General features: G+C 44.1%; 3 protein-coding genes across 7 annotated transcripts in view; 1 reads left to right on the top strand and 2 right to left on the bottom strand.

Moving 5' to 3' along the window:
• The first annotated feature begins 1 nt into the window (after nucleotide 1).
• On the top strand, nucleotides 2-8,816 carry LOC111670544 (importin-13-like). Its single transcript, XM_023427291.2, has 22 exons — nucleotides 2-196; nucleotides 346-472; nucleotides 1,124-1,249; nucleotides 1,699-2,339; nucleotides 2,418-2,558; nucleotides 2,658-2,799; nucleotides 2,876-3,042; nucleotides 3,251-3,371; nucleotides 3,463-3,610; nucleotides 3,694-3,875; nucleotides 3,972-3,998; nucleotides 4,123-4,257; nucleotides 5,415-5,561; nucleotides 5,781-5,861; nucleotides 5,991-6,128; nucleotides 6,237-6,333; nucleotides 6,404-6,456; nucleotides 6,541-6,607; nucleotides 7,093-7,151; nucleotides 7,262-7,351; nucleotides 7,499-7,680; nucleotides 8,306-8,816. The coding sequence occupies exons 2-22, from the start codon at nucleotides 404-406 to the stop codon at nucleotides 8,397-8,399; spliced, it is 2,907 nt and encodes a 968-aa protein (XP_023283059.1). The 5' UTR covers nucleotides 2-196; nucleotides 346-403; the 3' UTR covers nucleotides 8,400-8,816.
• fzr1b (fizzy/cell division cycle 20 related 1b) lies at nucleotides 8,794-14,557 on the bottom strand. Of its 3 annotated transcripts, none has more exons than XM_087179586.1 (14): nucleotides 14,371-14,557; nucleotides 13,828-14,008; nucleotides 13,509-13,610; nucleotides 13,313-13,376; nucleotides 13,069-13,196; nucleotides 12,439-12,521; nucleotides 12,162-12,345; nucleotides 11,934-11,999; nucleotides 11,721-11,823; nucleotides 11,352-11,533; nucleotides 10,976-11,209; nucleotides 10,191-10,295; nucleotides 9,717-9,858; nucleotides 8,794-9,403 (listed from the first exon to the last, which is right to left on the bottom strand). In XM_087179586.1, exons 2-13 carry the CDS (start codon nucleotides 13,903-13,905, stop codon nucleotides 9,763-9,765), a joined length of 1,425 nt encoding a protein of 474 aa, XP_087035712.1. In that variant the 5' UTR covers nucleotides 13,906-14,008; nucleotides 14,371-14,557; the 3' UTR covers nucleotides 8,794-9,403; nucleotides 9,717-9,762. The 3 variants fall into 3 exon arrangements, with proteins under 3 accessions (XP_087035712.1, XP_023283062.1, XP_023283061.1); XM_023427294.2 differs by having other exon boundaries at nucleotides 9,717-9,809; nucleotides 14,328-14,556; XM_023427293.2 differs by having other exon boundaries at nucleotides 9,717-9,809; nucleotides 14,371-14,556.
• A 5,995-nt stretch (nucleotides 14,558-20,552) lies between these two features.
• Nucleotides 20,553-27,990, bottom strand: part of LOC111670548 (3',5'-cyclic-AMP phosphodiesterase 4B-like) — a 45,194-nt gene continuing 37,756 nt past the window's right edge. For all 3 annotated transcript variants that reach the window (XM_023427300.2, XM_087179584.1, XM_087179585.1), the window contains 9 exons: nucleotides 26,955-27,048; nucleotides 25,335-25,555; nucleotides 25,146-25,244; nucleotides 24,554-24,718; nucleotides 24,174-24,273; nucleotides 23,783-23,937; nucleotides 23,529-23,651; nucleotides 23,260-23,442; nucleotides 20,553-23,155 (listed from right to left, as the gene is read on the bottom strand). In XM_023427300.2, coding sequence (XP_023283068.1) covers nucleotides 22,778-23,155; nucleotides 23,260-23,442; nucleotides 23,529-23,651; nucleotides 23,783-23,937; nucleotides 24,174-24,273; nucleotides 24,554-24,718; nucleotides 25,146-25,244; nucleotides 25,335-25,555; nucleotides 26,955-27,048 — 1,518 coding nt within the window. In that variant the 3' untranslated portion in view covers nucleotides 20,553-22,777. The remainder of the gene's footprint in view (nucleotides 23,156-23,259; nucleotides 23,443-23,528; nucleotides 23,652-23,782; nucleotides 23,938-24,173; nucleotides 24,274-24,553; nucleotides 24,719-25,145; nucleotides 25,245-25,334; nucleotides 25,556-26,954; nucleotides 27,049-27,990) is intronic.

Genomic DNA, 27,990 nt, shown 5'->3' with positions numbered 1-27,990 from the left:
GCCTGTTGTGGAGCGCTGTAGCACTGAAAACACGCGCGCACGCACGCGCACACACACACAGCCAAGCTGTGACCAACTTTTACTCAACACTGTTTTGTAGGCACTGGTGCAGACAGTTGGTTTAGAAGTGCGACAGCTGAACAGGTGTGTGTTTGCTGGCTGCTAGTGAGAGACAACAACTTTTCAGTCCCCAGAGGTCAGTATGTCGTCACGCGTGAGCGCACTGCCCACATGTTGTAGTGTGTGTAGACAGCTGAATGACCCGCTGCGTCCTCTGTCAGCCTGCTTGGACACACTTTAGAGGACAGTGAGTGCTCGCTCTAATCACTGATTTTTACCGACCAGGCTTTTATTTCTAAAGGATCTCCAGAGGCAGCAGGAGGAAACCTTCACGTTGCGCCAGATGGAGCCTCCAGCCAATCCGGGAGACAGCCCGGTGGAGTTGGAGTTAACGGTGGAGAACGTGGAATCGGTGAGTTAGTTGTCAATAACCGGCCAATTCAATGAATGACTGTTTACTGAATTGGACCTGCGGATGCAGCTCGAAACACCACTGCTGATCTGAATGCATGTTTGTGGAAAAAGAAGAGCTGCAGCATCATCTACTATTGATATGCACAGATTTTATTTGATGCAATAACTCGAGTAATAAGAAAACAACAGCAGCGTCTTCACACAAAACTGTGGTTTGTTCATTGTAGTTTCACATAAGGAGATTAGACAAACTGGACCTTTTGTAACATGATACCAGCTATAAGCATATGCTGTCCTAATAATAACTAACACCATGTGCTTTGGATTAGTTGCCATGACAACACATTTTTTTACTCTATTCAAACAATTGGTCATCCAGTATGCATCCATATTAATGCTTGTTGAAAATACAGCTCCTACATCAATTAACTTTAAAGCTGATACATGAACTCTTGTGCCAGTTCATGTATCAGTTGTGTTCATGTGTTTATTCTCCTTACCACACCTCCTCAATCAAAACAGACACAAAATATGGGAGTATTGATTAATCTCCTCTAATTCTCCTTATCAGTATCGATCAGCATCCACTCCTTACATGTCATTACCACACTTTGTTTAGGAGTTAATTTGCTTGTCTCTCTTCCTACAGGCTCTCTACCAGCTGTACTTTGATCCGGACATGGAGCTGAAGAATGTGGCCCAGAAGTGGCTGACCCAGGCCCAGGGCTCTGCACAGGCATGGCAGTTTTGCTGGGCCCTGCTCAGCCCCGACAAGGTCTGACGTGTGTGTGGATTTATTCTACAACTACACAGCTGAGCTTAAATTTCCCACTAATACTATGAACTACTAGGCAATGGGGTTAGGATCCCCATAGAGTGCTCTTCAGAGCAGAAAAGCACCATTGATTGATTGATTGATTGACTTATTGACTGATTGATTTACTTTATTGTCCACCTCAGTGGAAATTTGTCTTCGGCTTCTCAAGCCAATAAAAAATACATACAATCCAAACAACAAAGCACACCATTAAAAACATAACGTGTACAACATACAATAGTGCAGGTAGCAGCAGATAGGTTGAATAAATAAATACCAGAGAGCAAATCTTATAAAATAGACAAATAACAAGTGTTCCCAAGTGCAGTCATTTTTGCTGTGTTGAGTTCAAAGCGGTTATTTCATCTGTTACAGCACCTTCATAGTGGGACTCTGTCTCTTTGCAGCTCCCAGAGGTCCAGTTTTTCGGCGCCAGCACCCTCCACACCAAGATCTCCCGTCACTGGAGCGACCTCCCCACAGACCAGCATGAGAGCCTCAGGATGCAGCTCCTCTCCCACATCTTGCACTTCTCCTCAGGGCCCAAAATGGTGCTGACTCGTCTGTGCGTGGCCCTGGCTTCTATGGCTCTGAACTTAATTCCCCAGGCTTGGCCTCAGCCGGTGGCAGACATGGTGAGGGCGTTCCAGCCGCAGAAACCTGACTCTGAAGGTGGCTCTGGTGCAGAGGCCTCTCAGGACCCCCACGCTCACTGCCTCGCACTGCTGGAGCTCCTCACCGTACTTCCAGAGGAGTTCCAGAGCGGCCGGCTGGCTCAGGCTCGCCGCGCCCAGCTGAGAGAGGCCCTGGTTCGGGAGTGGGTGGTGGTGTGTCCCATGCTGCGCCAGCTCCTTCAAAGCCAGGACTCATCGAACCAGGTGAAGGAAAAGGTGCTGCGCTGCCTGTCCAGCTGGGTGGGGCTGGATGTGCCCTTAGGGGAGAGTCATGAACTGGTTCAGGACTGTTTCACCGCGCTGTCCAATCCGGAGCTGTTTGACACGGCTGTGGAGACGATAGTTAACGCCATCTCACAGCCTGACTGCCAGAGGTGAGAAACATGCTGGACTATAAGGTCACAAGGTGACAGTTAATTTTCAGGGGTGTGAATCAGAACATGTGTGTGCAGGTACATCGATGCTCTGGTGAAACTGATGCCTCTGGTGCTGGGTCTCCATGACCAGCTGAAGAAAGCGGCTCAAGATGGGGACATGGAAACCTCACACGGTATCTGCCGTATCGCTGTTGCTATGGGAGAGACACACTCCAGGTACGCATTGAGGCACACACTCACAACCTCAACCTACAACCTGGCATCAGTACATGGCTTTTATTTCTTAATTCGGATCGTTGTGTTTGTGTATGACAGGGTTTTGTTGGAACAGGTGGATCACTGGCAGGAGTACCTGGCTTTGGTCAACATGATTCTATACTGTACTGGTATCCCTGGTCATTACCCCGTCAGCGAGACCACCAGCTCCCTCACACTCACCTTCTGGTACACTCTGCAGGTGTGGACACCTTTTTTCTTTAGGTTTTGTTAGTTACTTGTGTGTTCTTCTCGTTCTTATTATTTCTTGTGTTCAGGATGACATCTTGTCGTTTGAGGAGGAGAAACAGGCAGTTTACCTGCAGGTCTACAGACCGGTTTACTTCCAACTGGTGGATGTGCTGCTACATAAATCCCACTATCCCTCCCAGGAGGAATATACCTCCTGGTCCTCTGATGACAAGGAGCAGTTCAGAATTTATAGGTAAGCACAGGAAACTGGTGAAAGTTTTTTAAAGAGCCCTAAAATTGGATTGTAGTCCTCCCTCACGAGAAAGAAAGAAATTAGATTTCATGATAGTCCATCCAATAGTTGTCAACACATTTCAGCTAATGTGGCTAAAAACGGTAGCTACAGATTTTACTTTGGTTTGCATCTTTAACTGTGTTTCCTTGGCTGCTTTGCTTCATAGGGTAGACATCTCTGACACTCTGATGTATGTGTATGAAATGTTGGGGGCAGAACTGCTCAGTAACCTCTACGACAGACTGGGCAGACACCTGATGGACCCCCAACAGTCGGCCATATGGCAGGTAACGTCTTTTCTTTCTTTGTGCAGATCTTTACATCTACTGCTTTAGGATTGTGTTTCATCCTCCTCTCTTGATCTTCATCCTTCTAAAGGACACAGAGGCTCTGTTGTTTGGCTTCCAGTCCATAGCTGAGACCATAGATGTGAACTACTCTGATGTTATCCCCGGTCTTATTGGTCTGATTCCCAGAATCAACATCAGCAACGTCATGCTGGCCGACACAGTCATGTACACCATAGGTACACACACACTTTTGATATGCGTGCCATTTACACTCAGTTTCCATGACACATGCCCTTACTGTATTTTCCTTGTTGCACAGGATCCCTGGCTGAGTGGCTGGCTGACCACCCGGTGATGCTGGGTGGCATATTACCCATGGTGCTCCAGGGTCTTGCGAAGGCAGAGCTGTCTGTATCCAGTGTGTCTACTCTGAAGAGAATCTGCAGAGAGTGCAGACATGACCTTGGCCCCTATGCTCAGGACATCCTGACTGTGTCACAGGTCAGACACCCAGATTCACGTGATTAGAAAATTGTTACATGTATTTTTAACCATGGTGTGATGTAAACGTATTGGCTGACTCTGTTTTGTCTGCAGGATGTACTGGTTAAAGAAATCCACAAGGTGAGTAAACAGCCTTCAACATTTCCCCGCTCCACTCACTCTGTAAACATGACGGCACCAACCTTCTCTCTGAGGACATCATGTATGAGGTGTGATGTATGTGTCTCTGTGTGTCTGTGTGCAGAGCAGTCAGTGCATGTGGCTGATGCAGGCTCTGGGTTTCCTGCTGTCTGCCCTGCCGGTAGACGAGATTCTGGGCAGACTTCACTCTCTCATCACCCCTCACGTCCAGCGGCTGGATACACTGGCCCAACATGAGGTACTGTGCATCAAAAGAAAGTTGTGCAAGTTTAAGACTGAAATAATAACTGGAGTAGGTGCTTTTGCCCAAGAACAAATAAAAGCTCATTATAATATATCATGTATATAATATACTGTACATTGTGTTGTTGTTTTTGTGCTCAATTTAAGTGCAAAAACACATATGAATGTAACTATGTTAAACTGTACTGTTCATCTATTGGCCCCTGAAAACTTGGTTTCAACTTTTCCGTATTTCTCTTCACATTGAATATTTACGCCGAAATAAGCAACAGTTAAAGTTAAAATATAAAAATAGTAAAATTACTGTCTCGCGGTTGTTTTATGCGGGAAATATACAAATTTACTTCTACTCTGTACTACTTTATTCTGAAGGCCAAGTTGTAGCGTTTGTTGACATGTAACGTTAAATCGTTAGCAGCTAGCTACCGGCTCAACCGTTAGCATTCCAAAACCACCGTCACAAAGTAAAACTCTTTTTTCTTTTGACTGCTGTCATTCAAATAATCACCAGAGACATTATTGCCCTAATGTTACCTGTGTTATCTTGGCTGTCATTGGCCTCTGTCTGTCCCTCTCTGGAGGCTGCTGGTGTTGGCCGGTGTGGGTACGGGAGCCCCAGTCACACCGCTCTTGACCCCACATACTCCGCTCTGTCGTCCACCGTTTATCCCCCACAACAGAGGCCAAGGCCCACTGTTTTTTCTAACATCTTTCTACGGTGGGATTGACACTGTTCACTGATGAGATTTTCTTCTTATTGTTACACTATAAGCTGAATTTCCAAAGTAAAACGTCCTTGTAACTGTTGAATTCTTCCGGTAGACAAACATTTCCCGCTGGGCACGCGGAGCTGGGCGGTTGGGTGTGGTGACTCTGTCGGCCATTTTTTTTTTTGTTGTTGAAAAAAAGTCTTAATTTACCCAGAATTCATTGTACCACAGTCCAAACTAAACAGCTTTGTTCATCGGAGGAATTTAGACGTCTGACTATCTGTCATATTTAAGCCATAGTCAAAGTTTATTTTTGTGAAACCGGCCCACAGGTTTCAGTGTCTGAAAAGCCTGTCCATCTGACAAGATCTTTTTTTTCTTTAGTTGTCACTGTCAATACAAGGCTTCATATCAAAGCCATTCACTTTGTCTCCCTCTACAGCTCGATCCTGCTAATAAACAGTCCATTGTTCACATCCTGGGGATGCTGTCCAGTCTCTTCACCACTCTGGACATCAACAGGCAAGCAGACGGCTTAGAGGGAGCAGCCAGTCCCAGACTCCCAGCATCACAGAGCTCACAAAATCCAGTAAGGTCAAAATAACAGCAAACAAAACCTTCATAAACACTGTGTGCCTCTTCTGTAATTATTTAGTTGTAGAGTGGTTTGTTTGTCATCCTTCAGAAGGGACCTTGAGCATCAGTATTTCCTTTTTTTCTTTTTCTTTTTTTAAATTTTGGTTTTATATATAATATTAAATATATTTGAACCTATTTTGTATTTTCATATTTCATGTAATGTTTTTAGGTTGTGGTTGTGCTACAACAAGTGTTCACATTGATCCAGACCATCCTCAGCAAGTGGCTCGATGACTCAGAAGTAGTAGAGGTAGGAGGGTTTTTACTGCTTGCATAAATATGTGTGTGTGTGATGTTGTGAGTGTCTGTACATGTATGATTTATCTGTGTGTGTCTAGTGACTCACACTCACTCACAGCACTCCATTTGCCCCCTCCAGGCAGTGTGTGGGGTATTTGATAAATCAGTCCGAACCCTCCTACATGATTTCGGGCCCATGGTGGCTCAGCTGAGCGAGATGCTGGGGCAGATCTATAGTGCCTTCCCACAAGCCTCTGCTCTGGACCTGGCACGGCAGGTACGCCCCCGCAGATCAGTGCCCGAATAAAAAGCTCCCTCCAACTGTAACGAATGCTCTTCACATGTTTTTGGCATCAGATGTCATCTTCTCTTTCTTTGTTTTTAGATGGTTCACATATTCGCTGGAGATGAACATCACATCTCTAACATCAAGGGCCTCACTGAAGTGTTGACTTCTGCTACACTAACTATATTTCAACAAGGTGAAGCAATGAAATTTCTATTTGTTTTTAGCCATTGCTTCATCTCGCTCATCTTACATTTATTTCACAGGTCTGCGGGATCATCCTGATATTGCAGAATCATTTATGCACCTTCACGCTCAGGTTGGTTGAATGCATTCGTCTGTTTATGCATCATCAGATTAAATGTTTTCCTACCTACAGCACCTGTGTGTTCTTGACCCTTAGATTCTGAAGAGGAAGCCTGATTTGTACCAGTCCGAGCAGCTGGACATAAAAGCTCTGTTTTATTGTGGTGAGTATTATTCTCACAGATATATGTACATATGTGTCCAGACATAATATCTTAAGTGTTGGTGAGTAGTGAGCTACATGTAATTAAGATACTATTTTAACTACATGTTGCTGTGACTGTACAGTCACAGTGTTAGGCTGGAAAAAGTCTGTGACAAAAGGTGTGTGCCAACCTGCTGAAGCTCAGTAGAAGCTCAGAGATCCAGCAGGACAATGGCCCTAAACATCAAGAGCCCAGACATTAATCCAGGAGAGATGCTGTGGAGTGATCGAGATCCACTCAACACCAGACATCCTAAGAATCTGTCAGAGCTGAAGCCGCTCTATAAGGAAGAGAAATTCCTCCTTATGTAATTAACTTAAGCATATTGTGTCTTTCTGTCTGTGACTTATGATATGAAAATCAGATCATATTTTATGACGCTTTCTATGAAGCAAACACTTAGAAATTAATTTAAATATGTATGTTTAATATGTTTTCTCCAGGGATTCTATCACTCAAGTTTCCAGAGACACCGACAGTAAAAGCTGCCAGTCTGTTCTTTGTAAGTGGAGGCAGAGATGTGTAAGGTTTCATTTTACACCTTTTTTTTTTTCTAAATTCAGTCAAAGTCAGCTGATAGGTTCTTGTTATTTTCTGCTCCGTCCCCGGCAGACAGAGCTGTTGCCTCGCTGTAAAGACATGCCATCTCTTGGTGAAGTGCTCCAGAGCGATGGAAAGCTCCTGACTGAGACCATCCTCCAGGTGAACCAGGCTTTAGACAGAGGACGTAATATGAAAACTAGACAGGGAACTGCAACAACCATTAGCTTGTAATTCAGGATGTAGTTTCTTCTTTTTCAAAACTGTCCTATAATTTTAGCGAACTGTTTGTTTTCATCCTCGTCTCAGGCGGTTGGAGGCGGCTCTCCTCGCAGTCTGGCAGAGCATTTCTCTGAGGTGCTGCTGAGTCTGAACAGACACTGTCCAGCTATGTTGTCCCAGTGGCTGAAAGAAACACTACAGACCCCAGGATTCCCCTCTGCCCAGGTCTCCACAGAGCAGAAACACACCTTCAGTCAGCAGCTTCTAAGGTAAAAACTCATCTGTTGTCAAAAGGCAAGTGATTGATCTACTTCAAAGCTGCTAAAAACTATATTTTATTGGCCAACTTATGAACATATTGGAGCATCAGTGGCTACAAAAACACATATTTCCCACAGAACTTGGTGGAAAAGCTACAGAGTGAATACTGGAACATTTATTGGGTGTCCAGAAACACGACACTGTGTTACTGATGGTCGTGTTAATAGCTAGTCTGCTAGCAAGTACACCCTTTCAGCTCTAAAAGGCGAGGTCCATTTCCCCCATATGGTCAAAAAATCAGTTGTTGTGGATTATTCAAAAATCTGACTGTAAAATTGCAAAGGAATCCCAGTAGCGGGAGATGCTGCACCATTTCAAGCACCCTCAGCTTTCATGAGTAAACTCTCCACATTAGCGCTGTGCCTGTCAGCATGGCACATAACAATCGTCCTTATGATGGATTCAGGCTGAACCGGGGAATTCATTTATCAAATTCACAAAGTGAAAATCATCAGCCTCATCATAGGATACAGGGGCTGTTCATAGTTAAACTTTTTATCTGTTAAATATTTCTTATTTTTGAGACATGTCTCAGTCAGAAATGTTCTTTTAATATCTGTTTCTTTCTTCCAGAGAGCAAACCAACAAGCGCCGCGTTAAGGAGATTGTGAAGGAGTTTTCTCTGCTGTGTCGAGGCCTGCAGGGGTCTGGATACTCAGATTACTAGCCAGAGCTGCTAGTGTTGCATCTGACTTTTCCTTCCTCAGCAGGTTGCTGAGAGAGGTCAGAGTAAAGTAACCCAAAAAAACAAAAAAAAAAACAAACAAAAAAAACCAAACAACAATCTGAATCTGTTTCCATGACAAATGGTACCAAATAGGTGACACTGGACTATAAAAAACCATAATACCTGGACTGCACTAAAGCAAAACCACAGAGTAAGCGGACTGTTGTGAGGATAAATGGGCCTCTGTGCAACATGTTTTTAATAAAATATCATTGTCAGTTCCAAAGCAGGATAAAATGAAAGAAAAAGTGTCATAGTGCCTGTTTCTTATCTCCATACACAGGGATAAATAAACCATTTTTTTGACAACTGACAAAACACCAATAAACAGATCTTTCTTTGCAGCTGCATGAGCAACTGTGTGTGTTCATGTATTTATTGTTTTTCTTCTGTTTGTATTTGTATACTGCTGTAGATCATATTCACACATTATCAAAATATAGAAACCCTCCCCACCCGACCCAGGCTTCCTCTTCTTCTCTCTGTTACAAAGGAGAGCCTTTTTAAAAATGTGACGTTGTTACATTATATAGTTTAGAACTCTTGTAGATGTATACTTCTGCTAATATATAGTAAAACAATTTCATCACTTCCACAACAGAAAAGAAAACAAGACAAACTTTTTTTCAAGCAGACAACGTGTCCTGACAATAGACTGCTCATTTTTCTTTCTTTTTTTTTCTTTTAATCAGTGATGTCACTGTGAGGGATGGCAGTTGTCGTTTGAAGTTGAGGCTGTAGAAAAAGTGGACTCGAGAAGTGCTGTCTTCTTGGTGGTTGTTGAGGATGGTGCTGAGATGAGAGGGCTGTAACGGTTAGTCTGTGAGCGTGGCTGGGTGACTGTGCACTTCCACCGCAGCTTTGTAGGCTCCGCCTGAACCAGTCCTGACGGGGGCCGTTCACTATCGTATTCTTGTGAAGAGGTTCAGCACCGACTTTGATTCCTGAGGAAAACAAATATACAATTTACATGTATATACAAATTACCCTTGAAGCACAGCCTTTATCTGTCAGGTGAATGTTAATTTCAAGGAATTTTAAAATAACTTTCAAGATGTTGGTGAAATTCAAGAACTTAAAATTAAGACATTTTATAGGCTTTGTTATCTACTTATGATTTTGTCAATACAGGTTCATCAGCATTTCCAGAGAGCTGGGAATTAGACAAACATCAAGCACTTTCAAGACGTCATTCAGGAACTTCAAAAGACGAAGGCGTCAGACCGGTGCACACTGTAATTGATAAATGTACTGTACCTTGGTGCAGCGTGTCTTACTGAAGACGTTCCAGAAACGTAGTGTCTCATCCCCTGCTCCTGTAACAATGGCCTCCCCATCTGGTGACACGGCCTGAGGAGGAGGACGAAGAGAAGAAGAACTGATGAAGGGGTGAAAGCTTCTGTATAGTGGGAGATAGATATTCAAAATGCTGAGAAAAAGCTTGAGGTCACTGAAATAGAAATAAATCCAGTGGTGAAACGTAGGTGCATAATGAGAACTTTTACTTTAAATACTCTCAAGTGCATTTTTCTGATAATACTTCTGTACTTTTACTTAAACAGGATTTTAAATGCAGGACTTTTACTTAAGCAAAGCATCCGAATACTTCTAATACCACTACAGGATAAATGCATTCTATGTATTTCAGACACTAGAAGCAGCAAAGCGTTGTTCATCCAGTTAAATCAACACTGAACATGTATAGCCACTTATTTAAACCTGACTTCTTACCAGATATAGCACTCTGTAGGAGTGTCCTGTCAACTTGGCCACCTGTGTTAGTGATGGATACTTCCACACCAGGATCTGGTTCTGAGAGTAGCCGTGAGTGCTCACCTGGAAATAAAGACGTAACTAACTATTACAAACATATCATAAATGTAAACACAAACAATTCTGTTGCGTTGTATTTAATTTAAGATAAAAACTTTAATTTAACTAACTTAATTAAACTGTATTATACCAAAAGACGCTTCTAATTGTTTAGTCCATCCCCATCTACATACAGGAAGTAGAGGACTTCCCATACAGCTGAACCAGAACCTGTCTGATACTGTACCAACAAAAAAATGTTCCTTCACATACAGTAGATTGCTATTGCAGAGTCCTTGTTCATCAGTACTGAATACTGTAAACTAAATGTTTATCAATGTAATAAAATGTTCCTGCATCTCAGAGAAAAATGCAAAAAAATGTTACTTAATCACTAAATACTGTCCTGACATCTCTGCACTAAGAGTGTATTAAATGTTTTACATTCTCTCACTGTCCAGCCTCATATTAATAACATATATATATATACAGTGGGTCTGGCTGCTACCATTTTTATCTGAAGATGTGATTACATTTTCTGATCATTTATTACATGAATAGATTAAGGAGGGTAATACTTTTTCAAATTGTTACATCACATTTTATTGTTTAGTATATTGTTATTATCCTTTGTCACAAGGTCACTACTCAACAACATAGAAACTGTCTAAGAAGTGGTCAGAGAGAGATGCGTGCTTCCTCACCAGTTCATTGGCGTGTTTGGACCACGCCAAGTTGCAGACCTGGGAGCCGGTGTCTGTGCTCTGCAGCGCCTGGCCCGTCAGTGTGTTCCAGAAGCGCAGGCAGCGGTCGGCGGTGCCGCCCCCTGACGCCAGCAGCCCGTGTTGGTGCGGGGACCAGGCAATGGCCTTCACTGCTGCCAGGTGGTCACTGTACTGCTGCACAGGGAGCAGGCTGGAGCTGTTCCACACCAATAACTGGCCCGAGAAAAACAGCAGATTAAAGCTTGAACATTGAATTTCATAGATTATATAATATGCTACCCTAGAACACCAGTTAATTTAATAAAAAAAAAAAGCACTGACAAAAAAATAAAAGTTAAGCTTTAAATTCTCCCACCTTGTTGTCGTTGCCTCCGGACGCGAGGTGCTGGTGGTCAGGAGACCATTTGAGACCGCACACTTCTTGCCTGTGACCTTGCAGCCTCCTCTCAGCAGAAGGGGGGGTCCTGACGTCCCGCTGGAGGATCACTCTGTCCCGACTTCCCGACGACAGCTGCTCCCCATTCCATGCCAGGGCACCTTGGGCACAAAGGGCAGGAGGGGAAGGTCTCATATTTCACTCTGGCTTTCTGGTATTGCATTTATGACACATGCTCAGTGGTACAATATATGCAGTACATGAAGGAACTTAGGGTTTCTTTTTTTAGGACTCAAACACACTTCAAACAGCAGTCTGTGATTCCACTTCACTCCAGCTATGACTGACCTACACGGGCTGAGTGACCCTCCAGGCTGGTCAGCTTCCTGCCTCCAGCTGCGTCCCAGATCTGAACATAACCTTTGTGGGTTCCAACGGCGACGAGACTTCCCTGTTAGAACCAGAGCGATCAAATTAGTTTCTATACTTTCTATTCTGCAAACACTTCCTCTTGTGCTCATAACACATAGATAAGCAGGGGATTCAGTTCTGGCAGCTCACCCTCTCATTCCAACAAACTGACGTAACCGAGTCTCCATCCACTGAAAGGTCACATAACCTTGTCACCTGTTGAGACAGACACACAGTATACGTTCACACACACACACACACACACACACACACACACACACACACACACACAGTTTATTCCTTCCCACTGGCCAGCGGAGGAGAAATTTCACAATAAAACTCCAACTGTAAATGACCGTCTTCCCACCCTCCTCTGACCTGGCTGGTGCAGGCACTCCACAGGTAGACGCAGGCTCCCAGGCCGACACTGAGCAGGTTGCCCGCTGACCAGTCTACCAGGTTGAGGTAGAAGTCATCCTGCAGCTCCGGAGCATCCAGCACTTTGAAGGGGATCTTGGAGATCTTCCGGGCTGGTTTACGAGGGGAACGGAGCAGCTTGTGACTGTGGAAACGGAGGATGTTTAACAATCAGAATCTGACACGAAAGCTTCAGCACCACTTCTGTTCAGTCTGCAGCGAATGAGATGAACCATACCTCTTGTTACTAAGTGGGGAAAGGGAGTATGGTGAGACTTCATTATCGCTATCGAAAGGCACTCTCTTAGTGTGGACAGTGTACTGCAGAGAATTAACACACAAAGCAGAAGCACAGTGAGAAGCTGCTGACTGTCGAGCTGAACGCACATCAGTGTTGACTAGTTGTTGTTTTTTGCAGGATTCATATCAATTAAAAGTTGATTATGTCCATTTTTCTAATGCTGTCTTAATTAACAACAATTGTTAAATGCAATATTTAATCATAATGTCAAGCACTTGCCTTCTATAAGATTATTCATTAATTCCTCTCATTGCTTATGATGTGTGTATTTAAACAAATACAGTTAGAGCTTTTGCAGCTTTACCAGTCAACCAAATGAAGCACTACACAGATTATATGTACTGCTGTTATATTATGTGTTGATTTGCTATTTGTCTAAGAAGCAGATACACAACATTTTCTACATCATATCTTTATCAGCCTACAGAAATCCATTCACAGCTTTTTTGCCACATAGTGTTACTATCATTACTTTTAGATTTAGATTTTCTTCATAATAATGTCATGATCAGTGGTGTCTATACATATTTGGAAACAAATGACTTCGGAGTTAAAAAAGACACTTACCCTAAAAAGGCTGTGAGAGTCTTGAGAGAGGACTGTGTGCCGCCGGTCGTCTGTGTGAGGGTCTGGCACTGTCTCTATCCCCGCCCCCAGCAACTCATTCCTCAACAGGGCGGCATACGCCACAGTGTCTGGAGGGGTGACAAACAAACAGAAGGTGGAGAGATATGATTCAGAATTAAGACACTAGAAAACTGACACAACTACCAAGCAACTCTTACAATTTCACATCAAAGTGATTTCTGACCTTTGCTTGAATCTGAACTGGCATCTTTTGCTTTATGGTTCTGATTTGGAGAGCGACAGTTCTCCTGTGGAGGAGAGGAAAGCTACTTTAACCATGATCCCGGCACTGATTACTGAGCTGTACCTGTTTCTGTGAAACAAGGTGACAAGTCAAGAGAATATATATGACTGAGCAGACAAATGAATAAACTGCTCACATTAGCGTAGTGAAAGTTGATGCTCCAGTTGCTTCCAGCTCGGGTGGGGATGAAGCGATCCCCTGACTTAACACTGACAGGACTGCAGGTGGCACTTACACACTGGGATGATCAGAGAGAGAAAGAGAGAGAGACAGTAAAACCATAAAAAATCCCAGCAGGGTTACAACCATCACGACTGAGAAAGGACTAGCAACACCTCTGCTCATACCTCATACCATACAATACCTTACCATCATCCAGCTGTCACATGCACTCATGTTATGTGAGGCTATGTTTGTGCACCTGCATTCACACACATGAACGCTCTGCTCCTTACCTTTGACAGGCGGGCCTCTGTCGGCAGGTTCTGGTGGTTAATTTGCCTGAGCAGCCGTCTCTCGTACTCTTGGTCCATGTCTTCAGGGCTGACGAGCAGCAAGGCCCCTCTGCTGCCCTCCCCCGCCCCTTTTAAACCTCCGCTCCCTCCCGGCGAGGCAACCCGCAAAGGATCCCCATCTCTGTGAATTAACAGCAGAAATTCAGAGCAGAAATCACCGCGGAGGGACCGGAGATACATGCAGCTGCTGCTTTTTGGCTAGGTGAAGACATACCAAATGGCCTGGTTAGCCTGGTGTCTGTGCATTTCAGCGCATTTAGTTTGGGTTACTGTTGTCGTTACATGCTTAAAAGAGCAACTCTACCGTTGCTGTTTGTTAAAAGCAGACAAGTATCAAAGCAAAATCCCTTAACAGCTCCACGGTGCCCTAATGACAGCCGCACCGTTGTCATGGCATCATGCTCGCGCACACAACAACCCCTTTAAACAAGCGGTGTTACCGTCAGCTGACGACGCCGCCGCTCGACACCGCCGCTTTCTTACCGACTGACACGGTGGCTCAGGGGACCAAAGCAACTGCCATCCTCGGTTTGAAAAGATCAGCGCCGCGGCGGGGGGAAGCTTTCGTCGCTTTCTTCCACAATAACAGCGATACATCCGAATGCCAACGCGACTCTCTGGCGTTGTTTATGTTCGCGACAAAGATGGCGACCGAATCAGCTGTAGCAGAAATTCTTTGGCTGGTCTGTGCAGTCAGAGCGGCGCTCAACAGCGACGCCCGCTGGCAGCGCATGCTCCCTGCAGTTAAAGACGCACTTTGGTTGTTCCCCGTGTGGCCACATGGTGTCGCTGCTGCACTACAAATTAATTTAGCTTCCATGTACACAGAGGTTTCTTTTTAGTACACATGCACGTTTTTAGTGGAAGTGGTGTAACAGAAAACATAAAAATATATATTAGCCGAATGAGGCTTATGCTATGCTATGCTATGCTATGCTATGCTATGCTATGCTATGCTATGCTATGCTATGCTATGTTATGTCATGAATACTGTATAACCCTGGACCCCTCTTCAATATATATCAATTTACCTAACATTGTTTTTCAGCTTGATACTTCATAACTTTTAATATTTTAACAATCAGTGATTTTAAACTGATTTCATGTTTCAGAATATATATCCCAAACAAAAGGAATATATTCTTGTTCATGCTTGTTTAAGCCTGAATAAAACATTAAATATTTCAACATTTGGTGCAATAACAATATTAAATTGTCGTTCCATATTTTGTCACCATCATTTAATGTGAAAGCCCAAATTGTGTCAAAAGTATTAGAAAGGAATCACTTCAATTCTTACTTACAATAAGATGATATATAAAATATATTGATTCTGCAATTATTATATCATTTTTATACATAAAGTATTGTGGGACCCCAAACAATGTTTCCAGTAACTACAGTTTCCTCACACAACACCTACACTGAGTCAGTAAAGAGGTACAGTATGTAGGGAAATTAGTTCCCCCGAGCATCAAGGTCCCTAAAAGCCCTGGATTCTCATGTAAATAGATTTTCATTAACTTTTAAAATCAAGCTCTTGCATTAATTTGTATGCCATCTGTGCTGTCGTCAATAGCTGTGTGTCGTGCAGAGAATGAGAGTATTGATAGCACATGCTTGCCTAAGGGCCCCTGACTTCAAAGTAAATAAAGATCTCCCATTTGCCCTCGCCGACACTAAATTTTCCATCCACCTGTTAATAGCATTGCAGAGCAGACTTTGCAAACAGGCAGATAAAGGTTTACTCTTTGAACTCTATTCATGTCTGGTTTTTGTTCTGAACCACTAAAACGCTGAAAGAGAAGGAGCGGTAAAGACAGGAAAAGTGGCCTGCTGTTGCCAGGGTTTTAATGAGACTGACTGACATGGTAGGAAAGGCATGGCATCTTTGGTGGCGCGCTGATCTGCACGTAGGCCCGTGTGCCACACCATCAGCTGGCATACCACGAGATACACATATGCTATCAGTGGTGGAGGTAACAACGTGCATTTACTCAAGTGCAGAACTCTGTGGTTTACGCTGTACTTCTGAGATGAAAATTTTACGATAACAGAGGAGATTATCTTTTTTTCTTTTTTTTTTTAAATACAATACTCCAGTGGTTCCCAACCTTTTGGGCTTGTGACATCTTACAAAAAGCAGTGTTGTTGGGGCCCCTTGTCACGTGTTAGATATTTGTTCCATCAGAGAAGTTCAGCCAAAGTGACATTTCCCCTTTAGACTTTTCACATGGTTTCATTTAAGTAACTGTTTGAGGCACAAAGAGGTCAAACAATCCAATGTTTGTCAAATGAACCCAAGTACCCCTTCATTTCAACCCTTTATCCTTGACTTTTAGTTTCTCTGCTCACTTGCTAAATAGTTTTCATGCACTCTCAACACATGTTGTTACAACTGACTAAATATGATAGGATATGTTTTTTTTTTCGTTTTTTTATTATTCAAATTGTAAGCACTTGGTATGGAGTATTTTTTCAGATTGTTGTATTGGCACTTCAACATCCATAAGGGACATAAGTACTTTTCCAGCAATGTACTTTATACACTATAGGCATGTTTACAGCACTCAACATGCACAAATTCCACCCATGCAGGCACAGGGGTTCACACACACCAGGCTTACTTACAAAGAGCTATCTGACCGTGATCGCATTTTGCTTTTTAGACAGCCCAGTCACAACAGCCCCTCTTATCTGCATCCTCCATCGGTTCCACACAAGAGCAACGTGCAGTGAGGCCCACGTTTGAGCAGCTCGATGCCGACAAGGAGGGCAGCGTCTAGGGCTGTAGAGCAGCTGTCTGCCCCGGTCAGGGTGGAGGGGGAAACGCTGCGGCCTTATCGCTCCTGTAATACAGTGCAGCTCAGTGGGCACAGAGGAAGCTGGGTCAGTGCTTGCAGACTGTGACGCTCTCAGATCCTTACTGGAATTCACAATAAAACAAACAATAGGACTCTGACTAATCTCATCTTGTGTGATGACAGGAAAAATAATAGTTTCAGTATGATAAATAAAATATGGGGGAAAAAAAAAAGATGTTTATTTTGTATCATTGTAGGTGTTGAACGCATGTGCAGAGAAAGTTGTTGTGGAAAGAGTAATACTGGTGCGTAATAACCCGAGGTCTGGAAAATGCAGCGACACGGTATTACTGTAAAACAAGCTTATCTTTAAATCATGTCAACAGAAGAGTCCCACATGTTGTTTAATACCTCCGGTGTACAGTCAAAGCCCATATTATTTACTAATAGTTTGGATGGCATCTAAAAATCATAATGTAGGCTATATCATAATATATTATAAGCCACATTTTCTTGAACAATTAAAGACAATTTTTACGTAGACAGTCATGTTTTGGTGATGAGGACAACATGAAACAATACAGGCAGATTCAGATCTAAGCCCTGGGCCCAGATCCACATGACCTTTGATAGCATCTCAAGAGTTTACATTTCGCTGCAGCGAGATCTCTATAGATGTGACATATTTGATATTTTCACATTGTGTAGGCCTCTCATTTCTCTTTTTGCTTTTTTCTCTCTCTCTCTCGCTCTCTCTCTCAGTTTCTTTTCCTCCACCACAGACTGTATCAGCGCAGCAGCATGTTGAGAATCTCCACCCACGCTCTTGCTTACTTTGACACACCAGAGAGCTTCAGAGCTGCATGCCCCCCCCCCTCCACTCGCTGCCTCTCTGTGTCGCTCTTTGTCTTTGTGTCAAATAAGGACAATTATTGATCTGGGCAAAATCAAGAGGGAGGGCATGTGGATTAAACGTGGTTTGGTTTACAGTAGACCTTTATCTCGACCAGCCCAGACACAGGAGCTGATTATTTGGCGAGAAAGCCAACGGTCTGTGTGGCTGCAGTGGCAGGAAATTGATAGAAAACCTGACATCCAGACCTGCTGTGTGGATTTCGGTTGTGTGTCTGTACAGGCGTAATCACTATTCCATCTTTCCCGACAACGTGTAGTGTCACATCTGTTTTCACTGTGTGTTCCTGTATGTGTGCAAGCGTGCATGTGTCATCTTTGAGTATGCATGTATGATCCCAGCGTCCCAGGGGTGATCTTATTTTATTTATTCTGTTTTATTTTTTATTTTTTGGCAAACAAAGATGACAGTGTGCTCTTGTGTGCCGCTGCGTCCCCACAGGGATGTTCCGTTCCATGTCCGAACAATTCCCGCACCGGCTGCACGCTGGGTAAAGAGCCCTGAGGAAGCAGCACAAATGTCAGGCTGGTGCCACGTCCTTAAATGCATCATGATTAAATGTGATTTGACACAGACAAGTGCTTTACACACATTGGCTAACGTCCAAGGATCCACTTATCTTTTAATCACAGCAGCAAGGAGTAATTCAATATCATAAGAGAAATGCATTTATCACACAGAATTACCATAATATGTTTGTACCACACATATCTAACCGTGACTAATAGTACTCAGTTTTCAGGTTGATTGATGTTACTCAGAGTTGTTTTTAACCGCTGCATGCATAATCTTCCTTTACCTCATGGAAAGGTCACAAGAACTTGTGTCTTATGTTTTGGGTTTGTTTTGACATTTCTCATGCATTTGCTCCTTCTGTGAATTATATAACGGCTGCCATACACATTCTGTGTGTTTGGGGATATTTAGTTGCATGCAAAGGAAAAACCAGACTGGGGGAAACAAATGCCATATCTGTGATGACTGCCGCCGCGTTCGATAACTCAATGATTTGTGACATCTTCTGGGAAGGACGCATCCTGTTATTGTCCTAATCCTGCATTTTGGAGTCCATGAAACACAAGACAAACACACGCACACACACGCACACACACGCACACACACGCACACACACACACACACACACACACACACACACACACACACATTTACAAGAGGCCTTAGAGGAACTAACTGCCTCGTCTGATCGTTTCCAGATTCATCATTTTCTTTAGAGCAGGGCAGAACTGTCTTTTTCAGCTCCCTTCCTCACCCATCCGCCTCAGCCACTCTGAGCTGATCTCTGCCATCTACACACACACACACACACACGTCTGGACCACTATTGAATTATCCTGGAATGCCCCATATTAGCCTGTATCCCTCCCAATGACTGCCCAGTTGACTTCAGTCCTTACTGTCAACCCAACTAAAAACAAACAGCAGCTGGCCAGGAGAAACTCCAGGAAGACATTTGTTTTTATAAAGTGGATATGGAGAGAGCAGGTTTGTTTTGCTGGAAGTGGTTCTCTTCCTCTCCTGCCTTGGCCCCGGGCCGTGGGCCCTTTCAGGGCCTGGCTGGTAGAGTGGAGAAAGGAGGCTGACTGGCTGTCAGCTGGATCCACTGGCAGCGAGAGCCTCCGGCCCAGTCTGAACCCAGACGCTGCTGCTGGGGCTGGGGAAGTCCGCCTTCACCCTGCTGACGTCAGTCACCAACAGACCACAAGACTTGTGTTAGACTTTCAAACAAACTCACTGCCCATTGCTATGGCGCTGTGGACCACCACCATGGAAAACACGAGTCCCTGTCTGTGCAAGTGTTTACCATAAACACTTACCTCATTTTTGCTGAATCTAAAGGAAGAGGAGGATGGTTCAGGTTTCCTGTTGTCACCCAGACATCTAGAAACTCCAAAGTAAACAGAGTCTAATGTCTCACATGTGTTCTTCAACATTTAACCTGTGATTCATTCATTATACATCACACATGCAGCACATTTCAGATGAGTAAACCCTGCATTGTGTCTGGAACAAAGGACGTCTAGATCAGTGTTTCTCAGCAGTGGCCCATGACTACTGCCAGTTTTGTCGTAGCGTGTAGTTTTCATAGCTGAGTAATGAACGCCTTTTCAAACCTCCCTGACCACATGAATACAATAAACCACCTGGTAGGCTTTTAACAGACACACAGCGCTCTGTATGTCAGTTGCAGACCTGAGAACTGATGGCAGAATAAATATCTGGCTATTTATTAAGGTTTAAGGTTCATTAAAGAGACCTTCACTGAATCTACATTGTCGTCACAAAGGTCACTGAGCTTCCACAGAACATGAGCAGTGAAAATGAGATTACATCAGTAAATGTCTTAAGTTTTCCCTCCTCTGCTTTCTTGCACTTAGTCAGGCCCTTAAATCTTTTACAGTCATCTCTGCCTTCATGCTAATTTCACTCAACATCCCTCCTGCTGCTCACGTATTCCTGATGCTTATCAGTGGGTCAAGGTGCTCGCGGCTATGGGAGAGTGAATGCCCTACGGGCCCAGCACATAGCCGCACTATCTCTACCTTTCCTGTTTACATTGCTGCCTCAGTGTCCAGCACCAGTGGACTCATATCAGAGGGAGGAGATGGTGTCACTGGTGTCACTGCAGGGAAGTGACTAAAGACTGACTCGAGATGTTTTTCCTCCTTCTGTCATTTCCGCCTGGTTTTCCGCTCAGAGGTCCAAAACTGGAACCGTGGTGTGAACACAACCACATTAGCTGGTTTAATGTAACTGCATGTTTGTGCCTGTGGCTCTGAAGACGGATTTAAACTGAGTTGTGTATGATTGTTTCACTGCAGCTGGATATGAATAAAACACATCTGGCTGCCATGACATGTACATCAAACATTTTTCATCAGTCCTCCAGGTCGATCAGAGGACGATACAAAAATCTCTCAGACCACAGCTTTCTGTAATACATGCCCATTTTAATAATCTGATAGAAAACATTTGTTGAGCACAACATACACCATTTTACCATATATTGTGAGGAAAACACTGAAAAAATACATTTGAAACAATGTTATATATTTCAGCAAATATTCCTATAGCTGTACAATGACCCGTCACCGTACACAATATACTGCAGTAAATATCCAGCCTTCATAATCCGCCAGGAACAAGAGACAAAAAAACAAAAAGCTTCTTCTGCACCTCGTGTGAGGTGTTGTTGCTTCAGACTGTACAAACTTTTCTGGCTGAAATCTCAAACCAAACATTTCAAATCTGCCAAAACTGAACAGCATAACTTCATGTTATGGTCTTATAGCAAAACAGCTTGCTGAATACAATAAATCAGAACCACCAGACGAGTTCAGTCAAACTGATTTGACACGTGGTAGTGCATATAAATAATAACAAATATACAGTGAATATTATCAATCAATATCAATATTATCATGTACAAGGAAAAGATAATAAATACACTGTTACAAACAGCTGAAGGGTCAGCACAACACAGCTGGGTGCAACAAGGTTGTGCAACTGTGTAACCACTTACATACATGCACACACACGCACACACACACACACACACACACACACACACACACACACACACACACACACACACACACTCACAGGAGGTATCATGTCATGACACGATATTGACCTCCGCCTAATTCTGAAGGTTGCACCTTACAACGTGGTACCTTTAAGGTAGTGTTGGACAGATCAGCGACCAGCTGCAGAACTGTCGACATATTCAAAGTGCTGCAATAATAACTACAAGATACAATTATCATATCACTGACATGTGTCTGTATAAATGTGCACGCAGTCTTACAGTCATTCAAAGTTCAAAATGAGATACGGTGTAAAGCATATTCACGAGGATGGAATGCAGTTCACCACAACAGGTGTGTGTGTGTGTGTGTGTGTGTGTGTGTGTGTGTGTGTGTGTGTGTGTGTGTGTGTGAGCTCATGAAAAGAGGAATTACAAGGTGGAAACAGATTTCTAATACTGGAATATAGCTCAGCACAATACAAGGTTATGGATTTTATTTTATAAGATATTTTTGGTGCAGTTTAACTTTGTAATTAACTTTCAATGGCCTGATCTTTTTTTAAGCTACAGGAAGATGTGAAGGATTAATTTGACTTCTGGTTGGAAGTTCGACTTTTTACGTTAGAGAAGCATGTGATCACACTTGTCAGAGGTGGCAGTGAATTCATCAAAGTGCTTTTTTACAGGATCTTTGGAGTTTTGTTTTTTGTTTTTTTTGGTTGTTTTTGGACTCAAAAATATAAAATGTTTTTTCTCACTTTCAAGGAATCTGATCGATGAGTTATTTAATTACTTATGTAATGAATTATTGGAAAAAAAATATTTGGATAAATCAATAAAGTCTGTAAATTACTGATGCTTTACACACTCCTCTTTCTTTATGCCACAAAGTGCAAATTGTGCTGGGAAGTCAACTGATTTTTAGAAATACATCCACTGAACGCTTTTGTGAGAACAAGCTTATACTATTGCCAGAACATTAGGAAGACTGTGTGAGACAAAGATGTCCTCTCTGTAGAAAACTCGACACATTTTACAGCTACATGAATGTGTTCAATAAATTATAAAAACACTTACAAAAAAGACACGGCTGTAAAAAAAAAAAGGCACACAACTTTTTTTTTTTTTTTTCTTTTTTAGACAAGTGTTAGAAAAAACTACTTGGTTACAAATAACTTGCTGACCAGTAGTTTTGGTTGGACACTTTACCTGGTGGCATCCAATCCTGACACAATACTAAGAATCGTAATGAACATAAAAAATGTCCTGAAGTGCAAGTTTTGGATTTTTCTTTTTTTTTTTTTACTTGTCCCAGTACACGGATTCATATCGTCCACTTCACCTTTTATGTCTGCGAGGACCAAGATGCAGCTCTGCCTCTGCAGTCTGACAGTAGTCCCTTCTTTAAAGAACAGAGGCCACACTCTTCCAGCTCCCTTCTAGAGCTCAAAAACAAACTGCCACAGGGTTTCCAAGCCTCGTTTGCAGGGGTGCCCCACATTTAGTCAGGCCCTCTTAGCCAGGCAGCTCCAAGGAGCCAGATTGCAGGATTGCTCCACTGCAATAAAATGAATTCAGCCAAAAACAGCAAAAACGTGCTGCACTCTAAGAACGCCATCAGTTCAGCTATGTTTCTGCTGGGGAGACGTCGCGCGTCGCCATTTCTACCCCGTCTTCATCAGAGGGGTGGCTTTGGAGTGTCACAGCGTCGCATCCGTCAGTTGTCTCCATCATCCCACTCTCCTCGTCACCACCCTCTCTGTCCTGGTCATCCAGAGTCAGTTCAAACTGAAATTTACTCGCCACAGGCCCCCCCTCCAACTCCCCGTGTGGGCCTCCTTCTCCGTCACTGGTGTAGAAGGGAGGGGAGGGGCTTTGGGGGATCATGCTCTGGTACCAGTTCCTGTTGTCCTCAAGTGTGTCAAGGATGTCCTGGGCGTCGGGGTGGACCAGGTCGGCCCACGTCTCCCACAGAGGGTGGACGATGTAGTCGATGAAGCCAACCTGGGAAAACAAACAGGGATGACGTCAGTAAAAAGGAAAAATAATCACAATACTAACTAAGAATACTAACGTCATCTTTGGAGCTGGATGTATGTGTTGTCTACCTGTGTTCTCTCCACTGACGCTGTGTGTTTGTCACACATGGGGCTGATCTCCATCCCCCGCTCCCTCTCTCTGTCTCCCTGGTGGAAGAACTCATCCATGATCCTGTCTGTCCACTGCCGGTACAGATCCAGAGGTTTGGTGGGGTTGCTCAGGTCGGCACAGTGAACCATGTTACGCAGAACCTGCAGAAAGAAAATCAACAATTTAAGCATACTGCATATCTCTGTGGTGAGAGTGTGTATCGTGTGTGAAGACGTACGCCTCTTACCTGCATCCTGTCTGTGTAGTTGTCCAGCAGCAGGACTCCAGAGCTGGTCACCTTCTTGGTTTCCACCATCGTCTTCAGATCAGCCAACAGGCTCATGTGCTTAGACATGTCAGTTGCCAAAACCTAGGAGACATAAAGACATAGAGATTGATGTAAGAAATAATTCAGGAAAGGAGCAATAAAGTAGCCAAGACGTCATTTTGAATGCTAAAGCTGGCGTGCCGCCTCCGACAGATATGCAGACATTTCCTCACCATGTCTATGACCATTCTCCGCAGCGTCTGCTTCTGCTTCTTGGAGAGGTTTTGGAAGATGTCGCAGTTGTCTTCCTGCAGCAGTTTGAAGCCCACGGCCAGGTGGTGGTTCTCCAGCACTGACTCATCGTTGTACATCAGAGCCAGCTCCGAGTCTAAAGTCAGAGGAGGGAGGGAGAAATGACAGGAAGGGAGAAATTAAATTGAGCCTTTTAAACTCAGGTCAGGTAACTATGGTAACCATTCAAAGTCCCTAAAAACCCACGTTGTTGCCTTTGGAGACATATCCCGTTAAACCATGCACATATTTCTGCCTATTATGCTCACGCAGACTAAATAAATCAGAGCTCTTGACTTTTGCGACAGACGAGTGGCGGTGAAGAGCACTTACTGGTGTTGATGAGGAACTGGTTGGACACTCCTGGGTGGTCCACGTCGTGAATGGCTGCAGCGAAAATGGCTGCCAGGATCTCGAGATCAGTGAAGACCGCCTGTGTTTGAAGAGACAGAGGAAGAATAAACACAAATGAGCTTTCACAATTAATAAACTGGCTAAACAGAGACTGGTTATTCAGTGTGTTGTCCTCTAAGGAATGCAATTTTGAGATCATGCCAGTATTGGTGACGGTAATACCAGTCGCTTCAATAAATCATAGTAAATAGCTTGAGAAAAAGGCGAGGACATTTTAATGATGTCACGTTGCACCTACTAATCAAACGTGACTATTTTTCAGCTGCATTTTCGACCGAAACTGATTCTAAGTGACTTACATCCAGCGCGGGGGTGGACAGGAGGATGTGTGTGGACTGGGCTACGTCGGCGGCGTGCAGGCTGTTGTGGTAGGCCACGTCGGAGTGATAGTGGCCCTCCAGGGTCAGCATGAACGTCACAAAGGTGTCAGTTGGAATCTTGAACGTCCTCATCAGGTCTCGCTCCTGCGTGCGACACAAGAGGAAGAAAATGAGAAAAACAAGGCCTAAGCGATTCCTGAATGATAACGTTACAGCAGGTTGTTTGTCTTTTCAAGCATCTCTTACGGTGGATGTGTTCATCCGCAGACTAATAAAACCACATTCATCAAATTGTGAATCATATACTACAGAAAAGCAAAGGCTGAAATATGAAAATACGCTCTCCTGCCAAGAGGATGCACGGCTAGAAATCAATTTCAGCTGCTAATGTTCCTCTAGCAGATGCTCCTGCAGTGATACATCACAGAGGACATACTGTACACACCGACGTGGGCCACGCTTCATGCCTTCTATAGCAGCGTCTGTATGTATGAATGCTTTCACACTTTTATTTTGTTTTTTTCTGACTGGATGGTGGAAGATGAGGAGGATGACGAGGCAGGACACTGACCTGAAAGATGGTGTACATGATACATGTGAGCGGTCGGTTGTGGGTGTGCTCAGCCACTTTGAAGATATTCAGTCCCCATTTGTTGATGTCTTCCAGGTCCTATTAGAGAATAAATAAGACGACTGTGAGCGTCTCAGCAAATCACATAATTTATTTATTTTTTGGCTGTATAATCTGTCAGTCATCTACCTTCGACAAGAGCTCCTCCTGGTCCGTCTTGACCCCGAAGCGATTGCCTGTGCTCCCAGAGATGCTGGGCGTGTGGCTGACCTTCCTCACCCCGCTGATCTGAGTCATCATCCCCCCCTGCTGCTGCTGCTGCTGCTGCTGCTGCTGCTGCTGGCCCTGCCTCCTCTTCCTCTCCCTGGACTTTGGAACTGGACATGGAAGCTCCAACTCATTCTGCTTGTCTGGAGAAAATGGAGACGGGACACACAAAAAGATTAAGACAATGTTTTTCAGACAAAAAACACGACGTCAAACTAAGCTACGGGTTGTTGGATATCACCCCGGCTTGTGTTGCCACTGTACTGAGCAAACAAAGTTAACACAGGGAGACAGTTGACCTCTCACACCTACATGACAACACTTTAAAACTATACTGACAGTTATCTAATCAGCAACCAATTCTTCAGTTAGTCTTCTTCACTAAGAATACATTTCTGTTGCCAGCAGCAAAGACAAAAGAATTTTGTTTTAATTACATACAGAAATATTCCAATACAGAGGTGATGAGAATGTTATTACAACAAAGGGTCAAGTGATCTGACCATGTGTCAGTGGCCCATGGATTCGGAGAAACTGAGCCCTGTTGTAACAACAATCCAGAGAATTGTGGAAAACTGGTTCATATTGAGCTGAAATGTTTAGAGGAGGGACTTATTAATATGCGGGTTTGTTTGCAGCATGTGATTCAAGTCTGTCTGCTGGTTGAGTGTGATTCTCACATGCTGCACACAGCTGACAGTGTGTGTGAGTGCAAGGCTCCGTCAGTCTGTGCATGTGCACCACACACACCGCAGTGAGAAAAAATATCTCAGCTGCATCCTCCACAAAGCACAGGAAGAGAAAGATCTCTCTCTCTCTCTCTCTCTCTCTCTCTCTCTCTACACCTGACAGGAGTTAGCTGCAATGCAGATGACAACAATAACCGCTAAAGCTTCAAAGAAAAGTTCTCGCGTTTGTCTCCTCTCCTCGGAGCAGAAAACGCTCTCGCTGCACCACTTCTATTGTTAGGAAAGGTCTAGTTTCTCCACCATGCATCATCCATCGCCTTGTTGGATGGGGAGGTGGAAAAGCTGAGGGGCAGACTGGCTGTCTGTTTTGCAGGGCGAGCGAGCTGGCTGACTGGCTGCGAGTCACGAAACGCCGCCGGGCTTGTAAGAGACAAGGAAACACTGCTGTCCTGATGATGAATAATGCAGTGTCTATCTGAACCTGATGGCACTGTGTGCACACAAACATTTTCCCTCTCCCCAACTCACTGCCCTGATCTCTCCTGAGGGAAGTCTTCCCTGAGTTAACCCCCCCCTCCCCTCCCCACACACACATCTCTCTGCAGTCAGAGCGAGGGGACTCTGTCTCTCTCTCTCCCCCAGACCAGATCAGACTGGTTTGAGAGCAGTGGTGCAGACCAACTATGAGTTTCTCTACTACTTATCACATGCCCTGCGTAACCTCACAACCTCTGCCACAAACAGACTGTGTGAGTCCCGGAGGATGTTGGCTCATTTGAGTCTCTCATTGCAGTGATGCATACAATACATTTTGTGATGGTCTGTGTGTGTGCGAGTGTGTTGCAGTGCTCACCTAGGAAGGTGTTGGAGATGTACTCTGACACTTGGTTGCCTGAGCGACTCATCTCAGACAGGTGGCTTAGCTCCCGGTTCAGCATCCTCTTGAACTAGAGGCAAAGAGGTTTAAAAAATACATCAGGTTAAATAATCTGTACAAGCAAACACATATTCATTAAATCATTTTACTTCTGTTTCCAGGCAAACAGAAGAAGCATTTCCTGTTATTTTCCACTGGAATATGTCCCATGAGAACATGGCCTCTGTTTCTTATGCGCCATATAAGGTCTGTGTTTATGTTTTCTTGGTCCTGGTTTGAGTTAGCCACTAAGACACTTGACTGCTTAGCATTTCAACAAACAAAATACTGCAATGCATAATATACAAAAAGCTAATGTTTATGCACAATTTTCCAGGGGAACAAAATGCGCCAGATTTTTTGTCAGTGCACGCAACCACTGAGCTAATCAAACACATCCAAGTGTGTGATCAAAACACAATCAAATCAATGTGGGTAATCTGAGACACTTCAACAGCTGCAATGAAAAGGCATGAACACACACACACACACACACACACACACACACACACACACACAGAGAGTCCCATCTATGGCAAATCTCCTCTGGGACACACCTTGATGTATCCCCAGGACACAGAGAACAGGTAGTTGGCCTCAGGCATGGTGCTGAGCTGTGCTGAGCCCCTGGTGCTCCCCAGCAGAAGCCCTGTATGCTCCTCTCTGAGTGGACCCCCAAGGCTGCGCTCAGCCCTACTGCCTGAAGCTCAAGGCGCCACCAAATCGCCGCTGTTCCAACGGTCGACTATGGTAGAAAAACGCCCTGGCTGAACTCTCTAGAGAGGGGCTGTGGTGGACCCCTACATCCCTGGCCAAATGCGCCTCCTCATAGCGTCGCCCACTGTTTTCCAGGATCGCGAGCCACTGGCGAGAGTGATGGAATCCCCCTGGACGCAATCAATTTCCAACCCTTTTCTCTCTCTCCCGCTGCCTCCGTCCGTCTCTCTAAACCTCTCTCTCCTCTTGCCACCAT

The sequence above is a fragment of the Seriola lalandi genome, unplaced genomic scaffold, assembly GCF_002814215.2.
Source record: "Seriola lalandi dorsalis isolate HSWRI2012SDOR001 ecotype SW California unplaced genomic scaffold, Sedor1 jcf7180002054857, whole genome shotgun sequence".
NCBI lineage: Eukaryota > Metazoa > Chordata > Actinopteri > Carangiformes > Carangidae > Seriola > Seriola lalandi.
Note: the sequence above shows the minus strand (reverse complement) of the source record. Positions and strands in the feature narration are given on the sequence as shown.